Consider the following 21,143-nt stretch of genomic DNA (forward strand, 5'->3'; position numbering starts at 1 on the left):
TCACACATACGAGATACGTGTAGACTGCAATATGATGGCAGTCACACATAAGAGATACGTGTCGTTGCAATATGATGGCAGTCACACATAAGATATACTTGTAGACTGCAATATGATGGCAGTCACACATAAGAGATATGTGTCGTTGCAATATGATGGAAGTCACACATAAGAGATATGTGTAGACTGCAACATGATGGCAGTCGCACATAATATATACGTGTAGACTGCAATATGATGGCAGTCACACATAAGAGATACTTGTAGACTGCAATATGATGGCAGTCGCACATAAGAGATACGTGTAAACTGCATTATAATGGCAGCCACACATAAGAGATACGTGTAGACTGCAATATGATGGCAGTTGCACATAAGAGATACGTGTGGACTGCCATATGATGGCAGTCACACATAAGAGATACGTGTAGACTGCAACATGATGGCAGTCACACATAAGAGATACGTGTAGACTGCAATATGATGGCAGTCACACATAAGAGATACATGTAGACTGCAATATGATGGCAGTCACACATAAGAGATATGTGTAGACTGCTATATGATGGCAGTCACACATAAGAGATACTTGTAGACTGCAATATGATGGCAGTCGCACATAATATGTACGTGTAGACTGCCATATGAGTGTTCTGTGGTCTGACGAGTCCACATTTCAAATCGTTTTTGGAAACTGTGGACGTCGTGTCCTCTGGACCAAAGAGGAAAAGAACCATCCGGATTGTTCCAGGCGTAAAGTGTAAAAGCCAGCATGCGTGATGGTATGGGGGTGTATTAGTGCCCAAGACATGGGTAACTTACACATTTGTGAAGGCACCATTGATGCTGAAAGGTACATACAGCTTTTGGAGCAACATAAGTTATGTTATAACGTTATCATGGACACCCCCGCTTATTTCAGCAAGACAATGCCAAGCAACGTGTTACAACAGCGTGGCTTTATAGTAAAACAGTGCGGGTACTAGACTGGCCTGCCTGTAGTCCAGACGTTGAAAATGTGTGGTGTAATATGAAGGCTAAAATATGAGAAGGGAGACTGTTCAACAACTTAAGCTGTACATCAAGCAAGAATGGGAAATAATTCCACTTAAAAAATGTGTCTCTTCAGTTCTCAAACCTTTACTGAGTGTTGTTAAAAGGAAAGGCCATGTAACACGGTAGTAAAACATGCCCCTGTGACAACTTTTTTGCAATGTGTTGCTGCCATTAGTTCATGATTATTTGCAAAAAATAACAAATGTTTCTCAGTGTGAACGTTAAGTATCTTGTCTTTGCAGTCTATTCAAATTAATATAAGTTGAAAAGGATTTGTTGTATTCTCTTTTTATTTACCATTTACACAACGTGACAACTTCACTGCTTTTGACTTTTGTAGATGAGGATTGCTTTGGTTGGGGCGAGCAGATGCATTCCGATATGTTTGTCTACTTTAGTTATCCGTTCTGGCTCTCAAACTGATCATAATCTTGCCTTGTAGGGTAGAACACTACTCCCAGATGTTGTCCAGTTTGCAATTCTGTTCAGAAATCGCCATAGTCTGAGTGCCAGCTCAGCCCAACCCATCAACCACTACGGGCAGTCTCTGGGCTGCCAACGCCTTACGAATGTGTTGATAGACCAGAGCAACACTTAATCCAACCAGTAGCTGTTATCACAGTTCCAAATAGACACTTTCAATGTCCTCAACGTAAAGAATTGTCAGGCACACTCTCCACTTCTCCAAGGAGTCCATAGTGGATCCAGCAGCAAGCATTCCGTCAGGACAAGCAGGTTCGGCCAGACCTGAACATCTGTCACAGTCTCTGTCTGTGGCTACGTGTTTGTCTCTGTGTGTGTCTGTCAGTAAACGTTTGGGAACTGAGGAGACCAAATTTTTAAGAATTCAGATGGAATTCTTTCTCATTCTTGCTTGATGTACAGCTTAAGTTGTTCAACAGTCCGGGGGTCTCCGTTGTGGTATTTTAGGCTTCATAATGCACCACACATTTTCAATGGGAGACAGGTCTGGACTACAGGCAGGCCAGTCTAGTACCTGCACTCTTTAACTATGAAGCCACGTTGATGTAACACGTGGCTTGGCATTGTCTTGCTGAAATAAGCAGGGGCGTCCATGGTAACGTTGCTTGGATGGCAACATATGTTGCTCCAAAACCTGTATGTACCTTTCAGCATTAATGGTGCCTTCACAGATGTGTAAGTTACCCATGTCTTGGGCACTAATACACCCCCATACCATCACACATGCTGCCTTTTACACTTTCACCCTAGAACAATCCGGATGATTCTTTTCCTCTTTGGTCCGGATGACACGACGTCCACAGTTTCCAAAAACAATTTGAAATGTGGACTCGTCAGACCACAGAACACTTTTCCACTTTGCATCAGTCCATCTTAGATGAGCTCGGGCCCAGCGAAGCCGGCGGTGTTTCCGGGTGTTGTTGATAAATGGCTTTGGCTTTGCATAGTAGAGTTTTAAGTTGTACTTACAGATGTAGCGACCAATTATAGTTACTGACAGTGGGTTTCTGAAGTGTTCCTGGGCCCATGTGGTGATATCCTTTACACACTGATGTCACTTTTTGATGCAGTACCGCCTGAGGGATGGAAGGTCCGTAATATCATGGCTTATGTGCAGTGATTTCTCCAGATTCTCTGAACCGTTTGATGATATTACGGAGCTGAGATGGTGAAATCCCTAAATTCCTTGCAATAGCTGGTTGAGAAATGTTGTTCTTAAACAATTTGCTCAAGCATTTGTTGACAAAGCGGTGACCCTCGCCCCGTCCTTGTTTGTGAATGACTGAGCATTTCATGGAAGCTGCTTTTATACCCAATCATGGCACCCACCTGTTCCCAATTAGCCTGTTCACCTGTGGGAATGTTCCAAATAAGTCTCATTCTTTTTTGCCACTTGTGCCAGCTTCATTGACACATGTTGCAGGCATCACATTCCAAATGAGCTAATATTTGCATAAAAATAAGAAAGATTTCCAGTTCGAACTTTAAGTATTTTGTCTTTGCAGTCTATTTGGTTTTTCAATAATAATCCTTGGACTTTGATTCTGCCTGTCATTTCTGCACTCGGGTGCGCCAGTTCTACCATTTGTGACACAATCCATCCATCAACATTTATTTCTACAGCCCTTATTCACAAACGCCTCAAAGGGCTGCCATTTAAAGGCAACTTCTTGTCGAGAACACATTGTCAATTGCGTTGAGCGACGGGTTGATCAATTCGTTGTTTTGTATTCCAGAGGACGGTGGAAAAGAGAGGCTCTTGAAAAGTGAAGACAAGAAAAGACGAGAGCGAAAAGATGAGGGAGGGTCGAGAGGAGCGTCTGCCTTCAGTGAGAGTAAGCAAACAAGATCTTTTTTTAAGGGACATTGAGTGAATTAGGTTCATGACACAGTAAGTTGAATATTGCGGACACGTTTGTTACTGGATACTTTCCAATAGGCTTCTGCCTTTTAGCCGTTGGCTTAGCCATGACCCTAACGAGCAAAATGTGGTATAGGAAATGGATGGCTTGATTTTTGCACGGTTTTCCCCCTGCTTGCTTCAGTTGCATGCTTTCTTGCCTATAGACAGTATCGATGATACAGCAGGGTTGTCTCGATACCAAAATGTATTTCGATACTTTTCTACATTGCATTATTGGCTTTATTTGAACAAGAAACATATGTTTAATATTGTAATTTAGTCCTTAAATAAATTAGTGAACATACGAGACAACTTGTCTTTTAGTAGTAAGTAAACAAACAAAGACTCCTAATTAGTCTGACGTATGCAGTAACATATTGTGTCATTTATACACCTATTATTTTGTACACATTATGAGGGACAAACTGTAAAAAATTGATTATTAATCCACTTGTTTATTTACTGTTAATATCTGCTTATTTTCTCTTTTAACATGTTCTATCTACACTTCTGTTAAAGTGTAATAATCACTTATTCTTCTCTTCTTTGATACTTTACATTAGTTTTGGATGATACCACACATTTAGGTATTGATCCGATACCAAGTAGTTACAGGATCATACATTGGTCATATTCAAAGTCCTCATGTGTCCAGGAACATATTTCCTGAGTTTATATACGGAGAATATTGCACGTCTCGTTCCTGGCACCTCTTCTCACCATCCAAACCTAATTAAGACTCAATGTGTGTGTATTTGCAAAGATAAAAATCCATGGTGGATTCGCTGTGTTATGTTTTATTTCGATACTTTCGATACTTTTCTAAATAATGGGGGCCACACAAAATTTCATTATTGTCTTTATTTGAAAAAAAAATTGTTAGTGTACATGAAACATATGTTTATTATTGTCATTTAGTCCTTAAATAAAATAGTGAACATACTAGACAACTTGTCTTTTAGTAGTAAGTAAACAAACAAAGACTCCTAATTAGTCTGCTGACGTATGCAGTAACATATTGTGTCATTTATACACCTATTATTTTGTACACATTATGAGGGACAAACTGTAAAAATTGATTATTAATCCACTTGTTCATTTACTGTTAATATCTGCTTATTTTCAGTTTTAACATGTTCTATCTACACTTCTGTTCAAATGTAATAATCACTTATTCTTGTCTTCTTTGATACTTTACATTAGTTTTGGATGATACCACACATTTAGGTATCGATCCGATACCAAGTAGCTACAGGATCATACATTGGTCATATTCAAAATCCTCATGTGTCCAGGGACGTATTTACAGAGAGAATATTGCACGTCTCGTTCCTGGCACCTCTTCTCACCATCCAAACCTAATTAAGACCCAATGTGTGTGTATTTGCAAAGATAGAAATCAATGGTGGATTCGCTGTTATGTTTTATTTCGATAATTTTGATACTTTTCTAAATAAAGGGGGCCACAACAAATTTCATTATTGTCTTTATTTGAACAAAAAATGTTAGTGTACATGAAACATATGTTTATTATTGTCATTTAGTCCTTAAATAAAATAGTGAACATACTAGACAACTTGTCTTTTAGTAGTAAGTAAACAAACAAAAACTCCTAATTAGTCTGCTGATGTATGCAGTAACATATTGTGTCATTTATACACCTATTATTTTATACACATTATGAGGGACAAACTGTAAAAAATTGATTAATAATCTACTTGTTCATTTACTGTTAACATCTGCTTATTTTCTCTTTTAACATGTTCTATGTACACTTCTGTTCAAATTGATGGATGTTAAACATTGTACTGATATGATCCAGGTTGTTCAAATGAATAGTGCTTACAAAGTACAAAGAAGTAGAATTATGAGAAATACTTTCAACCTTATTGAAAGTAAGATATTCTTCATCTCAGTATGTTAATAATGACTGAATTCATTAATTACACATTACAAAACTGTTGTATATACTAATTCACAGATGTTATTTTATTATAAAAAGGTCAGTAAATGAATGTATATATTTGTAAACGCTATGAAGTGGGAAAGGGGTAGGATTAAATAAGCTTTGCTTCTTTCTACTCCTTTTCGGACATGATGTAAAGTGAAAAGATATGAAACTCTGTGACGTCTTATGCTGTAAGTGTGTTCATGTTCCAAATAAACTAAAAGAAAGAAATAAAGAAAATGTAATAATCACTCATTCTTCTCTTCTTTGATACTTTACATTAGTTTTGGATGATACCACATATTTAGGTATGAATCTGATACCAAGTAGTTACAGGATCATACATTGGTCATATTCAAAGTCCTCATGAGTATTAACCGAGTTTATGAATATAATATGAATAAAAAAATAAATTGAGTGATGATACGAAATATCGATGTAATCATAGTAGTATCGACCAAATGTACTTGGTATCATTACAGTGGATGTCAGGTGTAGATCCACCCATGGCGTTTGTTACATTGTGACGGTGGTGAGCTATTGTATCCTCCTACGGTGTGTAGTGAAGCATGTTTAGCTATTCCTCATCCTCCAGTGATAATATACTTGTAAGAAACTTACTTTATTTGTCGCCATGTAGGCCAGGATTAGTGATTTAGAAGTAGCTAAAACACTGTGGATGGATGTTAGCCGCTAGCTAGCTAGCCATGTCTTAAAGCAGCTCTTCCTGAGGGTGTTTCAGTGTTATAACTAGGGATGATGTTTGATAAGAAATGATCGAGTTCGAGCCCATTATCGAATCCTCTTATCGAACCGATTCCTTATCGATTCTCTTATCGAATCCAGATAGGTTGTTGTATATGGAAAAAGCACAATATTTGGTTTAACAAAAGCTCACTTTTAATTTATAAGAAAAAAAAAAAAAAGAAAAAAAAAATATATATATTGACTGTTACCTCCCTAAAAAAATAATATTGACTGTTGTTACCCAAAGTATATTAAGTGAGATTTTTCAGAAAAACAAATATATACAGTAACACAAAAACAATCTGTCTCTGTGATCACTATAGGTGTATAAATAATAATATAGTGTTAAATAAAATCAGTCTCTTGGGCACAAACTGAAAATAATACAGCTCTCCAAAAAGTGCACTTCTGCTGCTATTGGAACGTACTAACTGCACACTCTATGTTACTAAGAACACCACAGTCATCAATCAACAATTCTTCTTCCAAAAAGTTATTTCGATGGTGGAAATACACGACTGGCAGCCATTTTAAGTCCTCAAAACATCCATTGAAACAGTGCACAAAAATTGTTTTTCAATAAACATCTTAGTATCAAATTTAACCACTTTCCACCTTAATATTGAGTTACATAAACAAGTTAAACAGTTTACTTACAGACTTATCTTTTCCAAAGCTTGTAAGAGCTAACACAACTTGTCTACTTCTCAATTGTCTCATGAACTGAACTGATGTCGCCAACCCGGAAGTACTCAAACTAATGACGCCTAGTATTTTCATATCGCCACAAGGTGTCAGTAAGAGTCTACAGTCAAATGGGCATAACATTGCCGTCCAACAGGCCATTTCCTGTGGGACAGGATTCGTTCCCAGGGATTCGAATAAAGAACCAACTATTTTTCTTTACTGTAGTGACCTCGATAACGGGAACCGGTTCTCAAAAAGGGATTTGAGTCCATGGAATCGGTTCTTTTCTTATCAAACAACCGGGAGAACCGGTTTCGAACATCATCCCTAGTTATAACTTCACCTTTATCTTTACTTTTTACACCAAAATGCGTTCATTCTCCCTTTTCTGTCTACACGCTGTGTCTGCTTCTAAGTACTCTGTGTGTGCGCGCTGCCCAACATGCTCCTCTGCTCGTAAAACCAGCAATTTGACCTACTCAGTGGCCTAGTGGTTAGAGTGTCCGCCCTGAGATCGGTAGGTTGTGAGTTCAAACCCCGGCCGAGTCATACCAAAGACTATAAACATGGGAGCCATTACCTCCCTGCTTGGCACTCAGCATCAAGGGTTGGAATTGGGGGTTAGATCACCAAAAATGATTCCTGGGCGCAGCCACCGCTGCTGCCCACTGCTCCCCTCACCTCCCAGGGGGTGATCAAGGGTGATGAGTCAAATGCAGAGAATAATTTCGCCACACCTAGTGTGTGTGTGACAATCATTGGTACTTTAACTTTTAACTTTAATTTTTAAACAGAGTACAGTACCGTTTTTGATGCATTCGCAAGGTGATACTATACTCGTACTGGTATACCGTACAACTAGGGGTGTGTGTGTGTGTTACGGACAGCAAAGCCCTGTCTGTCTGTTATTTCACTTTACCTTTTTCTGTGTTGATTGAGCTGTGTTGAAGCAGCAAAAAAGGACATCATGTTAAATGAAGAGTTTCTGTCTCTGATAGTTGATATAATAATGTAAGTGCATCATAAAGCCTACATGAACTCCATGGTGTTCAGGGATGAATAGTCTCTCCTATTGCTATTGTACTATGTGTTCAGCTATAGCTACATTAAACATTAGTAATGCAGCAGCCTACTTTTGAATGGCAGGGTCCCTGCTATCACATGTTGATAAAAATATAACATTTACATCATAAAAATCAACTACAGGCTTCCCAATGCTGTAATAATTAAGCATGATGAGTTGACTTGAAACTGTTTAATGTTGCACTTTTTATATGTAGAAGAAATGTTTTGTCATTTTATTTAATCTGAGCAACAACTTGAGGCAGTTTAATGTTGATTAACGTGGGCAGAATTAGTATAGTGTTCCCAATGTTAAAAGGATAAAGCCATTGTTAACAAATTTGGTAAAAAATAACCAACAAATGTATATTTTGTTGTTTTCTTACTGTACCGAAAATGAACCAAACCGTGACCTCTAAACCGAGGTACGTACCAAACCTACATTTTTGTGTACCGTTACACCCCTACGTACAACCCAATGATACAGTTTAAATGTTGAAGTCTTTTTGTATCTTCCTGACGGTGGACTGGCGCCAATGTTCATGACTTTGATTTACCAGAGTTCCTCGTCTCGGGAGTAAGTGGGTTTGTGACCCGATTCGCCCTCTCGGTCTTTCCATTGGCGCCCTCTTATCATCCATCAGGAGCGCCATCACCCCCCCCCAAGTGCAATGACACCACTCCCCATGAAAACTCTTGATGAGTCGTTGGAAAAAGTCCAAGCAGGTGCTTGAACTTCTTCTCAGATGATTTATGCATGGGCGCAGCTCGCGCGGGCGGTGCTAAATAAGAATGTAGCACGCCGTGGGGGGGGGGGGGGGGGGGGTCGGGCGAGTTGATCTCATTAAGGTTGTTCCCTCTTTCTTGTGAGGAGTTGAGCTGGAAATGGGAAGATGAAAAAGAGGAAGTGGTCCCTTCAAGGCGACGCGGTGGATCCCCAGATTGGTTGGGGTTTGATCCCCCAAAGAGCTTTGCACCCACGCCCCGCTCCCTCCTTCATGTTGCCATTTGCCGCCGCAACTTTGTGTCGCCTGCTGCGTCGCCTCTCTGACGAGATGAAGGGGATGCCTTGCCAGTACCTACCCCCCCCTCTCCCCCCTTAAAAGTGTCACGCCCGCCAAATGTCACGGGAGATCCCGTGTGAAGATATTGAACCTGCTGCAAATGTCACACCAGGAAGAATCATGAAAGAAACCAGCGGGGAACAAAAAGGAAACTGGTGCACGCCTGTTTGCTGCAGCAGAACACCTGGCGGCGCCTCCTCTAATGACTTGATGTGACCCGCTCCCTTTGGCAACGCCTGCGTCGGCACGTCCTGGTGGACCGAAGAAGCGTCCTGGTGGACCAAACAAGTGTCCTGGTGGACCAAAAAAGCGTCCTTGTGGACCAAACAAGCGTCCTGGTGGACCGAACAAGCGCCCTGGTGGACCGAACAAGCGTCCTGGTGGACCAAACAAGCGTCCTGGTGGACCAAACAAGCGTCCTGGTGGACCAATCAAGCGTCCTGGTGGACCAAACAAGCGTCCTGGTAGACCGAACAAGCGTCCTGGTGGACCAAACAAGCGTCTTGGTGGACCAAACAAGCAACCTAGTGGACCAAACAAGCGTCCTGGTGGACCAAACAAGTGTCCTGGTGGACCGAACAAGCGTCCTGGTGGACCGAACAAGCATCCTGGTGGACCAAACAAGCGCCCTGGTGGACCAAACAAGCGCCCTGGTGGACCAAACAAGCGTCCTGGTGGACCAAACAAGCGTCCTGGTGGACCGAACAAGCATCCTGGTGGACCAAACAAGCGTCTTGGTGGACCAAACAAGCAACCTAGTGGACCAAACAAGCGTCCTGGTGGACCAAACAAGCGCCCTGGTGGACCAAACAAGCGTCCTGGTGGACCAAACAAGCGTCCTGGTGGAACAAACAAGCGTCCTGGTGGACCGAACAAGCGTCCTGGTGGACCAAACAAGCGTCTTGGTGGACCAAACAAGCAACCTAGTGGACCAAACAAGCGTCCTGGTGGACCAAACAAGCGTCCTGATGGACCAAACAAGCGTCCTGGTGGAACAAACAAGCGTCCTGGTGGACTAAACAAGCGTCTTGGTGGACTGAACAAGCGTCCTGGTGGACCGAACAAGCGTCCTGGTGGACCGAACAAGCGTCCTGGTGGACCAAACAAGCGTCCTGGTGGACCAAACAAGCGTCCTGGTGGACCAAACAAGCGTCCTGGTGGACCAAACAAGCGTCCTGGTGGACCGAACAAGCGTCCTGGTGGACCAAACAAGCGTCTTGGTGTACCAAACAAGCAACCTAGTGGACCAAACAAGCGTCCTGGTGGACCAAAAAAGCGTCCTGGTGGACCAAACAAGCGTCCTGGTGGACCAAACAAGCGTCCTGGTGGAACAAACAAGCGTCCTGGTGGACTAAACAAGCGTCTTAGTGGACTAAACAAGCGTCCTGGTGGACCGAACAAGCGTCCTGGTGGACCGAACAAGCGTCCTGGTGGACCGAAAAAGCGTCCTGGTGGACCAAACAAGCGTCCTGGTGGACCAAACAAGCGTCCTGGTGGACCAAACAAGCGTCCTGGTGGACCAAACAAGCGTCCTGGTGGACCGAACAAGCGTCCTGGTGGACCACACAAGCGTCTTGGTGGACCAAACAAGCAACCTAGTGGACCAAACAAGCGTCCTGGTGGACCAAACCAGCGCCCTGGTGGACCAAACAAGAGTCCTGGTGGACCAAACAAGCATCCTGGTGGAACAAACAAGCGTCCTGGTGGACTAAACAAGCGTCTTGGTGGACTAAACAAGCGTCCTGGTGGACCGAACAAGCGTCCTGGTGGACCGGACAAGCATCTTGGTGGACCGAACAAGCGTCCTGGTGGACCAAAAAGTGTCCTGGTGGACCAAACAAGCGTCCTGGTTGACCAAACAAGCGTCTTGGTAGACCAAACAAGCGTCCTGGTAGACCAAACAAGCGTCCTGGTGGACCAAACAAGCGTCCTGGTGGACCAAACAAGCGTTCTGGTGGACCAAACAAGCGTCCTGGTGGGCCAAACAAGCGTACTGATGGGCCAAACAAGCGTCCTGGTGGACCGAACAAGTGTCCTGGTGGACCAAACAAACGTCTTGGTGGACCAAACAAGAAACCTGGTGGACCAAACAAGCGTCCTAGTGGACCAAACCAGCGCCCTGGTGGACCAAACAAGCGTCCTGGTGGACCAAACAAGCGTCCTGGTGGAACAAACAAGCGTCCTGGTGGACTAAACAAGCGTCCTGGTGGACTAAACAAGCGTCCTGGTGGACCGAACAAGCGTCCTGGTGGACCGAACAAGCGTCCTGGTGGACCGAACAAGTGTCCGGGTGGACCGAACAAGCGTCCTGGTGGACCAAAAAGCGTCCTGGTGGACTAAACAAGCGTCTTGGTGGACTAAACAAGCGTCCTGGTGGACCGAACAAGCGTCCTGGTGGACCGGACAAGCGTCCTGGTGGACCGAACAAGTGTCCTGGTGGACCAAAAAGTGTCCTGGTGGACCAAACAAGCGTCCTGGTTGACCAAACAAGCGTCTTGGTAGACCAAACAAGCGTCCTGGTAGATCAAACAAGCGTCCTGGTGGACCAAACAAGCGTCCTGGTGGACCAAACAAGCGTTCTGGTGGACCAAACAAGCGTCCTGGTGGGCCAAACAAGTGTCCTGGTGGGCCAAACAAGCGTCCTGGTGGACCGAACAAGAGTCCTGGTGGACCAAACAAGCGTCTTGGTGGACCAAACAAGTAACCTGGTGGACCAAACAAGCGTCCTAGTGGACCAAACCAGCGCCCTGGTGGACCAAACAAGCGTCCTGGTGGACCAAACAAGCGTCCTGGTGGAACAAACAAGCGTCCTGGTGGACTAAACAAGCGTCTTGGTGGACTAAACAAGCGTCCTGGTGGACCGAACAAGCGTCCTGGTGGACCGAACAAGCGTCCTGGTGGACCGAACAAGCGTCCTGGTGGACCAAAAAGCGTCCTGGTGGACCAAACAAGCGTCCTGGTTGACCAAACAAGCGTCTTGGTGGACCAAACGAGCGTCCTTGTGGACCGAACAAGCATCCTGGTGGACCAAACAAGCGTCCTGGTGGACCAAACAAGCGTCCTGGTGGACCGAACAAGTGTCATGGTGGACCAAACAAGCGTCCTGGTGGACCGAACAAGCGTCCTGGTGGACCAAACAAAGGTCAATGTGGACAAAACAAGCGTCTTGGTGGACTAAACAAGCGTCCTGGTGGACCAAACAAGCGTCCTGGAGGACCGAACAAGCGTCCTTGTGGACCAAACAAGCGTCTTGGTGGACCAAACAAGCGTCCTGGTGGACCAAACAAGCGTCCTTGTGGACCGAACAAGCATCCTGGTGGACCAAACAAGCGTCCTGGTGGACCAAACAAGCGTCCTGGTGGACCAAACCAGCGCCTTGGTGGACCAAACAAGCGTCCTGGTGGACCAAACTAGCGTCCTGGTGGACAAACAAGCGTCCTGGTGGACCAAACCAGTGCCCTGGTGGACCAAAAAAGCGTCCCGGTGGACCAAAAAAGCGTCCCGGTGGACCAAACAAGCGTCCCGGTGGACCAAACAAGCGTCCCGGTGGACCGAACAAGCGTCCCGGTGGACCGAACAAGCGTCCTGGTGGACCGAACAAGCGTCTTGGTGGACCAAACAAGCAACCTGGTGGACCAAACAAGTGTCCTGGTGGACCAAACCAGCGCCCTGGTGGATCGAACAAGCATCCTGGTGGACCAAACAAGCGTCCTGGTGGACCGAACGAGCGTCCTGGTGGATCGACCGAGCGTCCTGGTGGACCAAACAAGCGTCCTGGTGGACCAAACAAGCGTCCTGGTGGACCGAACAAGCAACCTGGTGGACCGAACAAGCAACCTGGTGGACCGAACAAGCAACCTGGTGGACCAAAAAAAGTCCTGGTGGACCGAACAAGCGTCCTGGTGGACCGAACAAGCGTCTTGGTGGACCAAACAAGCAACCTGGTGGACCAAACAAGCATCCTGGTGGACCAAACCAGCGCCCTGGTGGACCAAACAAGCATCCTGGAGGACCAAACTAGCGTCCTGGTGGAACAAACAAGCGTCCTGGTGGACCAAACAAGCGTCCTGGTGGACCAAACAAGCGTCCTGGTGGACCAAACAAGTGTCCTGGTTGACCGAACAAGCGTCCTGGTGTACCAAACAAGCGTCCTGGTGGACCAAACGAGCAACCTGGTGGACCAAACAAGCGTCCTGGTGGACCAAACCAGCGTCCTGGTGGACCAAACAAGCGTCCTGGTGGACCAAACAAGCGTCCTGGTGGACCAAACAAGCGTCCTGGTGGACCAAACAAGCGTCCTGGTGGACCAAACAAACGTCTTGGTGGACCGAACAAGCGTCCCGGTGGAACAAACAAGCGTCCTGGTGGACTAAACAAGCGTCCTGGTGGACCAAACAAGCGTCCTGGTGGACCGAACAAGCGTCCTGGTGGACCGAACAAGCGTCCTGGTGGACCAAAAAGCGTCCTGGTGGACCAAACAAGCGTCCTGGTTGGCCAAACAAGCGTCTTGGTCGACCAAACAAGCATCCTTGTGGACCGAACAAGCATCCTGGTGGACCAAACCAGCGTCCTGGTGGACCAAACAAGCGTCCTGGTGGACCGAACAAGCGTCCTGGTGGACCAAACAAGCGTCCTGGTGGACCGAACAAGCGTCTTGGTGGACCAAACAAGCGTCAAGGTGGACCAAACAAGCGCCCTGGTGGACCAAACAAGCGTCCTGGTGGACCAAACAAGCGTCTTGGTGGACCAAACAAGTGTCCTGGTGGACCGAACAAGCGTCCTGGTGGACCAAACAAGCGTCTTGGTGGACCAAACGAGCAACCTGGTGGACCAAACAAGCGTCCTGGTGGACCAAACCAGCGCCCTGGTGGACCAAACAAGCATTCTGGTGGACCAAACAAGCATTCTGGTGGACCAAACAAGCGTCCTGGTGGACCAAACAAGTGTCCTGGTGGACCGAAGAAGTGTCCTGGTGGACCAAACAAGCGTCCTGGTGGACCAAACAAACTTCCTGGTGGACCGAACAAGCGTCCCGGTGGACCAAACAAGCGTCCCGGTGGACCAAACAAGCGTGCCGGTGGACCAAACAAGCGTCCCGGTGTACCAAACAACCGTCCCGGTGGACCAAACAAGCGTCCTGGTGGACCAAACAAGCTTCCCAGTGGACCAAACAAGCATCCCGGTGGACCAAACAAGCGTCCCGGGGGACCAAACAAGCATCCTGGTGGACCGAACAAGCGTCTTCGTGGACCAAACAAGCAACCTGGTGGACCAAACAACTGTCCTGGTGGACCAAACCAGCGCCTTGGTGGACCAAACAAGCGTCCTGGTGGACCAAACTAGCGTCCTGGTGGAACAAACAAGCGTCCTGGTGCACCGAACAAGCGTCCTGGTGAATCGAACAAGCGTCCTGGTGGACCGAACGAGCGTCCTGGTGAATCGAACGAGCGTCCTGGTGGACCAAACAAGCGTCCTGGTGGACCAAACAAGCGTCCTGGTGGACCGAACAAGCAACCTGGTGGACCGAACAGGCAACCTGGTGGACCAAAAAGCGTCCTGGTGGACCGAACAAGCGTCTTGGTGGACCAAACAAGCAACCTGGTGGACCAAACAAGCGTCCTTGTGGACGAAACCAGCGCCCTGGTGGACCAAACAAGCGTCCTGGTGGACCAAACTAGCGTCCTGGTGGACCAAACAAGCGTCATGGTGGACCAAACAAGCGTCATGGTGGACCAAACAAGCGTCCCGGTGGACCAAACAAGCGTCCCGGTGGACCAAACAAGCGTCCTGGTGGACCGAACAAGCGTCTTGGTGGACCAAACAAGCAACCTGGTGGAACAAACAAGCGTCCTGGTGGACCAAACCAGCGCCCTGGTGGACCAAACAAGCGTCCTGGTGAACCAAACTAGCGTCCTGGTGGAACAAAAAAGCGTCCTGGTGCACTGAACAAGCGTCCAGGTGGACCGAACGAGCGTCCTGGTGGATCGAACGAGCGTCCTGGTGGACCAAACAAGCGTCCTGGTGGACCAAACAAGCGTCCTGGTGGACCGAACAAGCAACCTGGTGGACCGAACAAGCAACCTGGTGGACCAAAAAGCGTCCTGGTGGACCGAACAAGCGTCCTGGTGGACCGAACAAGCGTCTTGGTGGACCAAACAAGCAACCTGGTGGACCAAACAAGCGTCCTGGTGGACCAAACCAGCGCCTTGGTGGACCAAACAAGCGTCCTGGTGGACCAAACTCGCGTCCTGGTGGACAAACAAGCGTCCTGGTGGACCAAACCAGTGCCCTGGTGGACCAAACAAGCATCCCGGTGGACCAAACAAGCGTCCCGGTGGACCAAACAAGCGTCCTGGTGGACCGAACAAGCGTCCTGGTGGACCGAACAAGCGTCTTGGTGGACCAAACAAGCAACCTGGTGGACCAAACAAGCGTCCTGGTGGACCAAACCAGCGCCCTGGTGGATCGAACAAGCATCCTGGTGGACCAAACAAGCGTCTTGGTGGACCAAACAAGCGTCCTGGTGGATCGACCGAGCGTCCTTGTGGACCAAACAAGCGTCCTGGTGGACCAAACAAGCGTCCTGGTGGACCGAACAAGCAACCTGGTGGACCGAACAAGCAACCTGGTGGACCGAACAAGCAACCTGGTGGACCAAAAAGCGTCCTGGTGGACCGAACAAGCGTCCTGGTGGACCGAACAAGCGTCTTGGTGGACCAAACAAGCAACCTGGTGGACCAAACAAGCATCCTGGTGGACCAAACCAGCGCCCTGGTGGACCAAACAAGCGTCCTGGAGGACCAAACTAGCGTCCTGGTGGACCAAACAAGTGCTTCTCACTTCCAAGTTCGCTTTCTAACTTTGACCCGAGAAGAAATGTAGCCAAAAGAGATACGTGTGGACTGCAATATGATGGCAATCACACATAAGAGATACGTGTAGACTGCAATATGATGGCAGTCACACATAAGAGATACGTGTAGACTGCAATATGATGGCAGTCACACATAAGAGATATGTGTAGACTGTATTATGATGGCAGTCGCACATAAGAGATATGTGTAGACTGCAATATGACGGCAGTCGCACATAAGAGATACATGTAGACTGCAATATGATGGCAGTCACACATAAGACATACGTGTAGACTGCAATATGATGGCGGTCACACATAAGACATACGTGTAGACTGCAATATGATGGCTGTCACACATAAGAGATACGTGTAGACTGCAATATGATGGCAGTCACACATAGGAGATATGTGTAAACTGCAATATGATGTCAGTCACACATAGGAGATATGTGTAAACTGCAATATGATGGCAGTCTCACATAAGAGATATGTGTAAACTGTAATATAATGGCAGTCTCACATAAGAGATATGTGTAGACTGCAGTATGATGGCAGTCACAGATAAGAGATATGTGTAGACTCAATATGATGGCAGTCACACATTAGAGATACGTCTAGACTGGAATATGATGGCAATCACACATAAGATATACGTGTAGACTGCAATATGATGGCAGTCGCACATAAGAGACATGTGTAAAGTTTTATTTGATGGTAGTTACACATAGGAGATATGTGTAAACTGCAATATGATGGCAGTCGCACATAAGAGATATGTGTAAACTGCAATATGATGGCAGTCACACATAAGAGATATGTGTAGACTGCAATATGATGGCAGTCACACATAAGAGATATGTGTAGACTGCAATATGACGGCAGTCACACATAAGAGATATGTGTAGACTGCAATATGATGGCAGTCGCACATAAGAGATATGTGTAAAATGCAATATGATGGCAGTCTCACATAAGAGATATGTGTAAACTTTAATATGATGGCAGTCTCACATAAGAGATATGTGTAAACTGCATTATGATGGCAGTCACACATAGGAGATATGTGTAAACTGCAATATGATGGCAATCTCACATAAGAGTTATGTGTAGACTGCAATACGATGGCAGTCACACATAAGACATACGTGTAGACTGCAATATGATGGCAGTCTCACATAAGAGATATGTGTAAACTGCAATATAATGGCAGTCTCACATAAGAGATATGTGTAAACTGCAGTATGATGGCAGTCACAGAGAAGAGATATGTGTAGACTCAATATGATGGCAGTCACACATTAGAGATACGTCTAGACTGGAATATGATGGTAATCACACATAAGATATACGTGTAGATTGCAATATGATGGCAGTCGCACATAAGAGACATGTGTAAACTGCAATTTGATGGCAGTTACACATAGGAGATATGTGTAAACTGCAATATGATGGCAGTCGCACATAAGACATATGTGTAAACTGCAATATGATGGCAGTCACACATACGAGATATGTGTAGACTGCAATATGATGGCAGTTACACATAAGAGATATGTGTAGACTGCAAAATGATGGCAGTCGCACATACGAGATATGTGTGAACTGCAATATGATGGCAGTCGCACATAAGAGATATGTGTAGACTGCAATATGACGGCAGTCACACATAAGAGATATGTGTAGACTGCAAAATGATGGCAGTCGCACATACGAGATATGTGTAAACTGCAATATGATGGCAGTCGCACATAAGAGATATGTGTAGACTGCAATATGACGGCAGTCACACATAAGAGATATGTGTAGACTGCAATATGATGGCAGTCGCACATAAGAGATATGTGTAGACTGCAATACGATGGCAGTCACACATAAGAGAAACTTGTAGACTCAATATGATGGCAGTCACACATTAGAGATACGTGTAGACTGCCATATGATGACAGTCACACATAAGATATACGTGTAGACTGCAATATGATGACAGTCACACATAAGAGATACGTGTAGACTGCAATATGATGGCAGTCGCACATAAGAGAAATGTGTAAAATGCAATATGATGGCAGTCACACATAAGAGAAACGTGTAGACTGCAATATGATGGCAGTCACACATAAAATTATTGTGTAGACTGCAGACTTTCAGTTGTTTCACAATGTGTGCGGAAATAAATATGTTTTCCCCCCAATTTTTTGGAGTGCGGCTTTTAAGCCAGTGCAATTTACAGTTTGGTAATTAAGATATGTAGACGTGGTGATTAATTTCATTAATTACTTTCAGATCATAAATAATTATTCGCTCAACAGCACCAACGTTATTAGTATGAATTAGATTTGTACGGTATGCCGGTATTAGTATAGTGTGTATAACATTTGGTATTATAACCCCTCTAAAAAGTACCGGTAAGTAGCTTTATCACTGGAGGATGAGGAATAGCTAAACATGCTTCACTACACACCGTAGGAGGACACAATAGCTCACCGCCGTCACAATGTAAACAAACGCCATGGGTGAATCTACACCTGACACCCACTGTAATGATACCAAGTACATGTGGTCGATACTACTATGATTACATTGATATTTTTTATCGTCAAAACATATTTTTTCAAATTCATATTGTGTTTATAAACTCAGTAATTACGTCCCTGGACACTTTGAATATGACCAATGTATGATCCTGGAACTACTTGGTATCGGATCCATACCTAAATGTGTGGTATCATCCAAAACTAATGTAAAGTATCAAAGAAGAGAATAATAAGTGATTATTACATTTGAACAGAAGTGTAGATAGAACATGTTGAAACAGAAAATAAGCAGATATTAACAGTAAATGAACAAGTAGATTAATAATACATTTTTTAGAGTTTGTCCCTAAAAATGTGTACAAAATATTTGGTGTATAAATGACACAGTATGTTACTGCATACTAATTAGGAGTCTTTGTTTGTTTACTTACTACTAAAAGACAAGTTGTCTAGTATGTTCACTAATTTATTTAAGGACTAAATTACAATAATAAACATATGTTTCATGTACACTAACATGTTTTGTTCCAATAAAGCCGTTAATGACATTTTTTGTGGTCCCCTTTATTTAGAAAAGTATCAAAAAGTATCGAAATACATTTTGGTACCGGTACCAAACAATTGGTATGGGGACAACACTAGTATGCATACAAATAGACAGTAAGGTGGTTAGCAGGGAATCAATATTAATTTCTTTATGTTCCTAAAGTCAGCATGTTTTTGCCATTCTGTTATCGGTATCCATGGAAACAGTCACAATGCAAACCTACCAAAGGCGGTGTAAAATTCCTCCGTCGTCAGGCGCTGGTCGTCATCCTCGTCGCTGTATTTGAGCAGATCGAACAAGGAGCACTCGCCCACGTCCTCGGTCAGACCCTCGTGCGTGACGACCTGGAAAGAGTCGCATGGCAGTCAGTCGCCTCACATTTCACACGAGTTGGCACAAAGATAATAATGCGGCTTTGTTGCGCTGCTGAAAATGTATTTTTTCCCCCGCTGAAATTGTGTTCAAGGCTGCATCGCGACAAAAAGAAGTGTAAAAACTTATATTTGTTGCTCGACATCAAATATAACTTTTTTTGTGTTCTTATTTATTAATCAGCGCAACAAAATAGCACACAATAACACCATAATAATACAAATGCCATTATAAAACCTCCAACATTCAGAATCGCATTCAACAGAGCAATTGAAAGGAAGAAAAACAAAAAAATAAGTACAAACCCCGTTTCCATATGAGTTGGGAAATTGTGTTAGATGTAAATATAAACGGAATACAATGATTTGCTAATCCTTTTCAACCCATATTCAGTTGAATATGCTACAAAGACAACATATTTGATGTTCAAACTGATGAAAAAATGTTTTTTTGCAAATAATCATTAACTTTAAAAATTGATGCCAGCAACACGTGACAAAGAAGTTGGGAAAGGTGGCAATAAATACTGATAAAGTTGAGGAATGCTCATCAAACACTTATTTGGAACATCCCACAGGTGAACAGGCAAATTGGGAACAGGTGGGTGCCATGATTGGGTATAAAAGTAGATTCCATGAAATGCTCAGTCATTCACAAACAAGGATGGGGCGAGGGTCACCACTTTGTCAACAAATGCGTGAGCAAATTGTTGAACAGTTTAAGAAAAACCTTTCTCAACCAGCTATTGCAAGGAATTTAGGGATTTCACCATCTACGCTCCGTGATATCATCAAAGGGTTCAGAGAATCTGGAGAAATCACTGCACGTAAGCAGCTAAGCCCGTGACCTTCGATCCCTCAGGCTGGACTGCATCAACAAGCCACATCAGTGTTTAAAGGATATCACCACATGGGCTCAGGAACACTTCAAAAACCCACTGTCAGTAACTACAGTTGGTCGCTACATCTGTAAGTGCAAGTTAAAACTCTCATATGCAAGGCGAAAACCGTTTATCAACAACACCCAGAAACTCTGTCGGCTTCGCTGGGCCTGAGCTCATCTAAGATGGACTGATACAAAGTGGAAAAGTGTTCTGTGGTCTGACAAGTCCACATTTCAAATTGTTTTTGGAAACTGTGGACGTCGTGTCCTCCGGACCAAAGAAGAAAAGAACCATCCGGATTGTTCTAGGCGCAAAGTGTAAAAGGCAGCATCTGTGATGGTATGGGGGTGTATTAGTGCTCAAGACATGGGTAGCTTACACATTGCTGGCTTTACAATCAGAGGAGCATGTTGGGCAGCGCACACACACAGAGTACTTACAAGCATACACAGTGTGTGGCCAGAAAACAGAGAACGAACGCATTTTTGTGTAAAAAGTAAAGATAAAGGTGAAGTTATAATACTGAAACACCCTCAGGAAGAGCTGCTTTAAGACATGGCTAGCTAGCTAGCTAGCGGCTAACGCCCATCCACAGTGTTTTAGCTACTTCTAAATCACTAATCCTGGCCTCTATGGCGACAGATAAAGTAAGTTTCTTACATGTACATTATCACTGGAGGACGAGGAATAGCTAAACATGCTTCACTACACACCGTAGGAGGCGTCACAATGTAAACAAACGCCATGGGTGGATCTACACCTGACATCCACTGTAATGATACCAAGTACATGTAGTCGATACTACTATGATTACATAGATATTTTTTAGCATTTTAAAAACATTATATTATGTTTATGAACTCAGTAAATATGTCCCTGGATACATGAGGACTTTGAATATGACCAATGTATGATCCTGTAACTACTTGGTATCGGATCCATACCTAAATGTGTGGTATCATCCAAAACTAATGTAAAGTATCAAAGAAGAGATGAATAAG

The 21,143-nt window shown here is 44.6% G+C and overlaps 1 protein-coding gene across 3 annotated transcripts in view; it reads right to left on the bottom strand.

The window, feature by feature from the left end:
• fstl5 (follistatin-like 5) overlaps positions 1-21,143 on the bottom strand; it is a 570,108-nt gene that overhangs the window by 250,392 nt on the left and 298,573 nt on the right. For all 3 annotated transcript variants that reach the window (XM_072914911.1, XM_061976896.2, XM_061976895.2), the window contains exon 6: positions 19,111-19,231. In XM_072914911.1, coding sequence (XP_072771012.1) covers positions 19,111-19,231 — 121 coding nt within the window. The remainder of the gene's footprint in view (positions 1-19,110; positions 19,232-21,143) is intronic.

Source organism: Nerophis lumbriciformis, linkage group LG16 (assembly GCF_033978685.3).
Source record: "Nerophis lumbriciformis linkage group LG16, RoL_Nlum_v2.1, whole genome shotgun sequence".
Classification (NCBI taxonomy): domain Eukaryota; kingdom Metazoa; phylum Chordata; class Actinopteri; order Syngnathiformes; family Syngnathidae; genus Nerophis; species Nerophis lumbriciformis.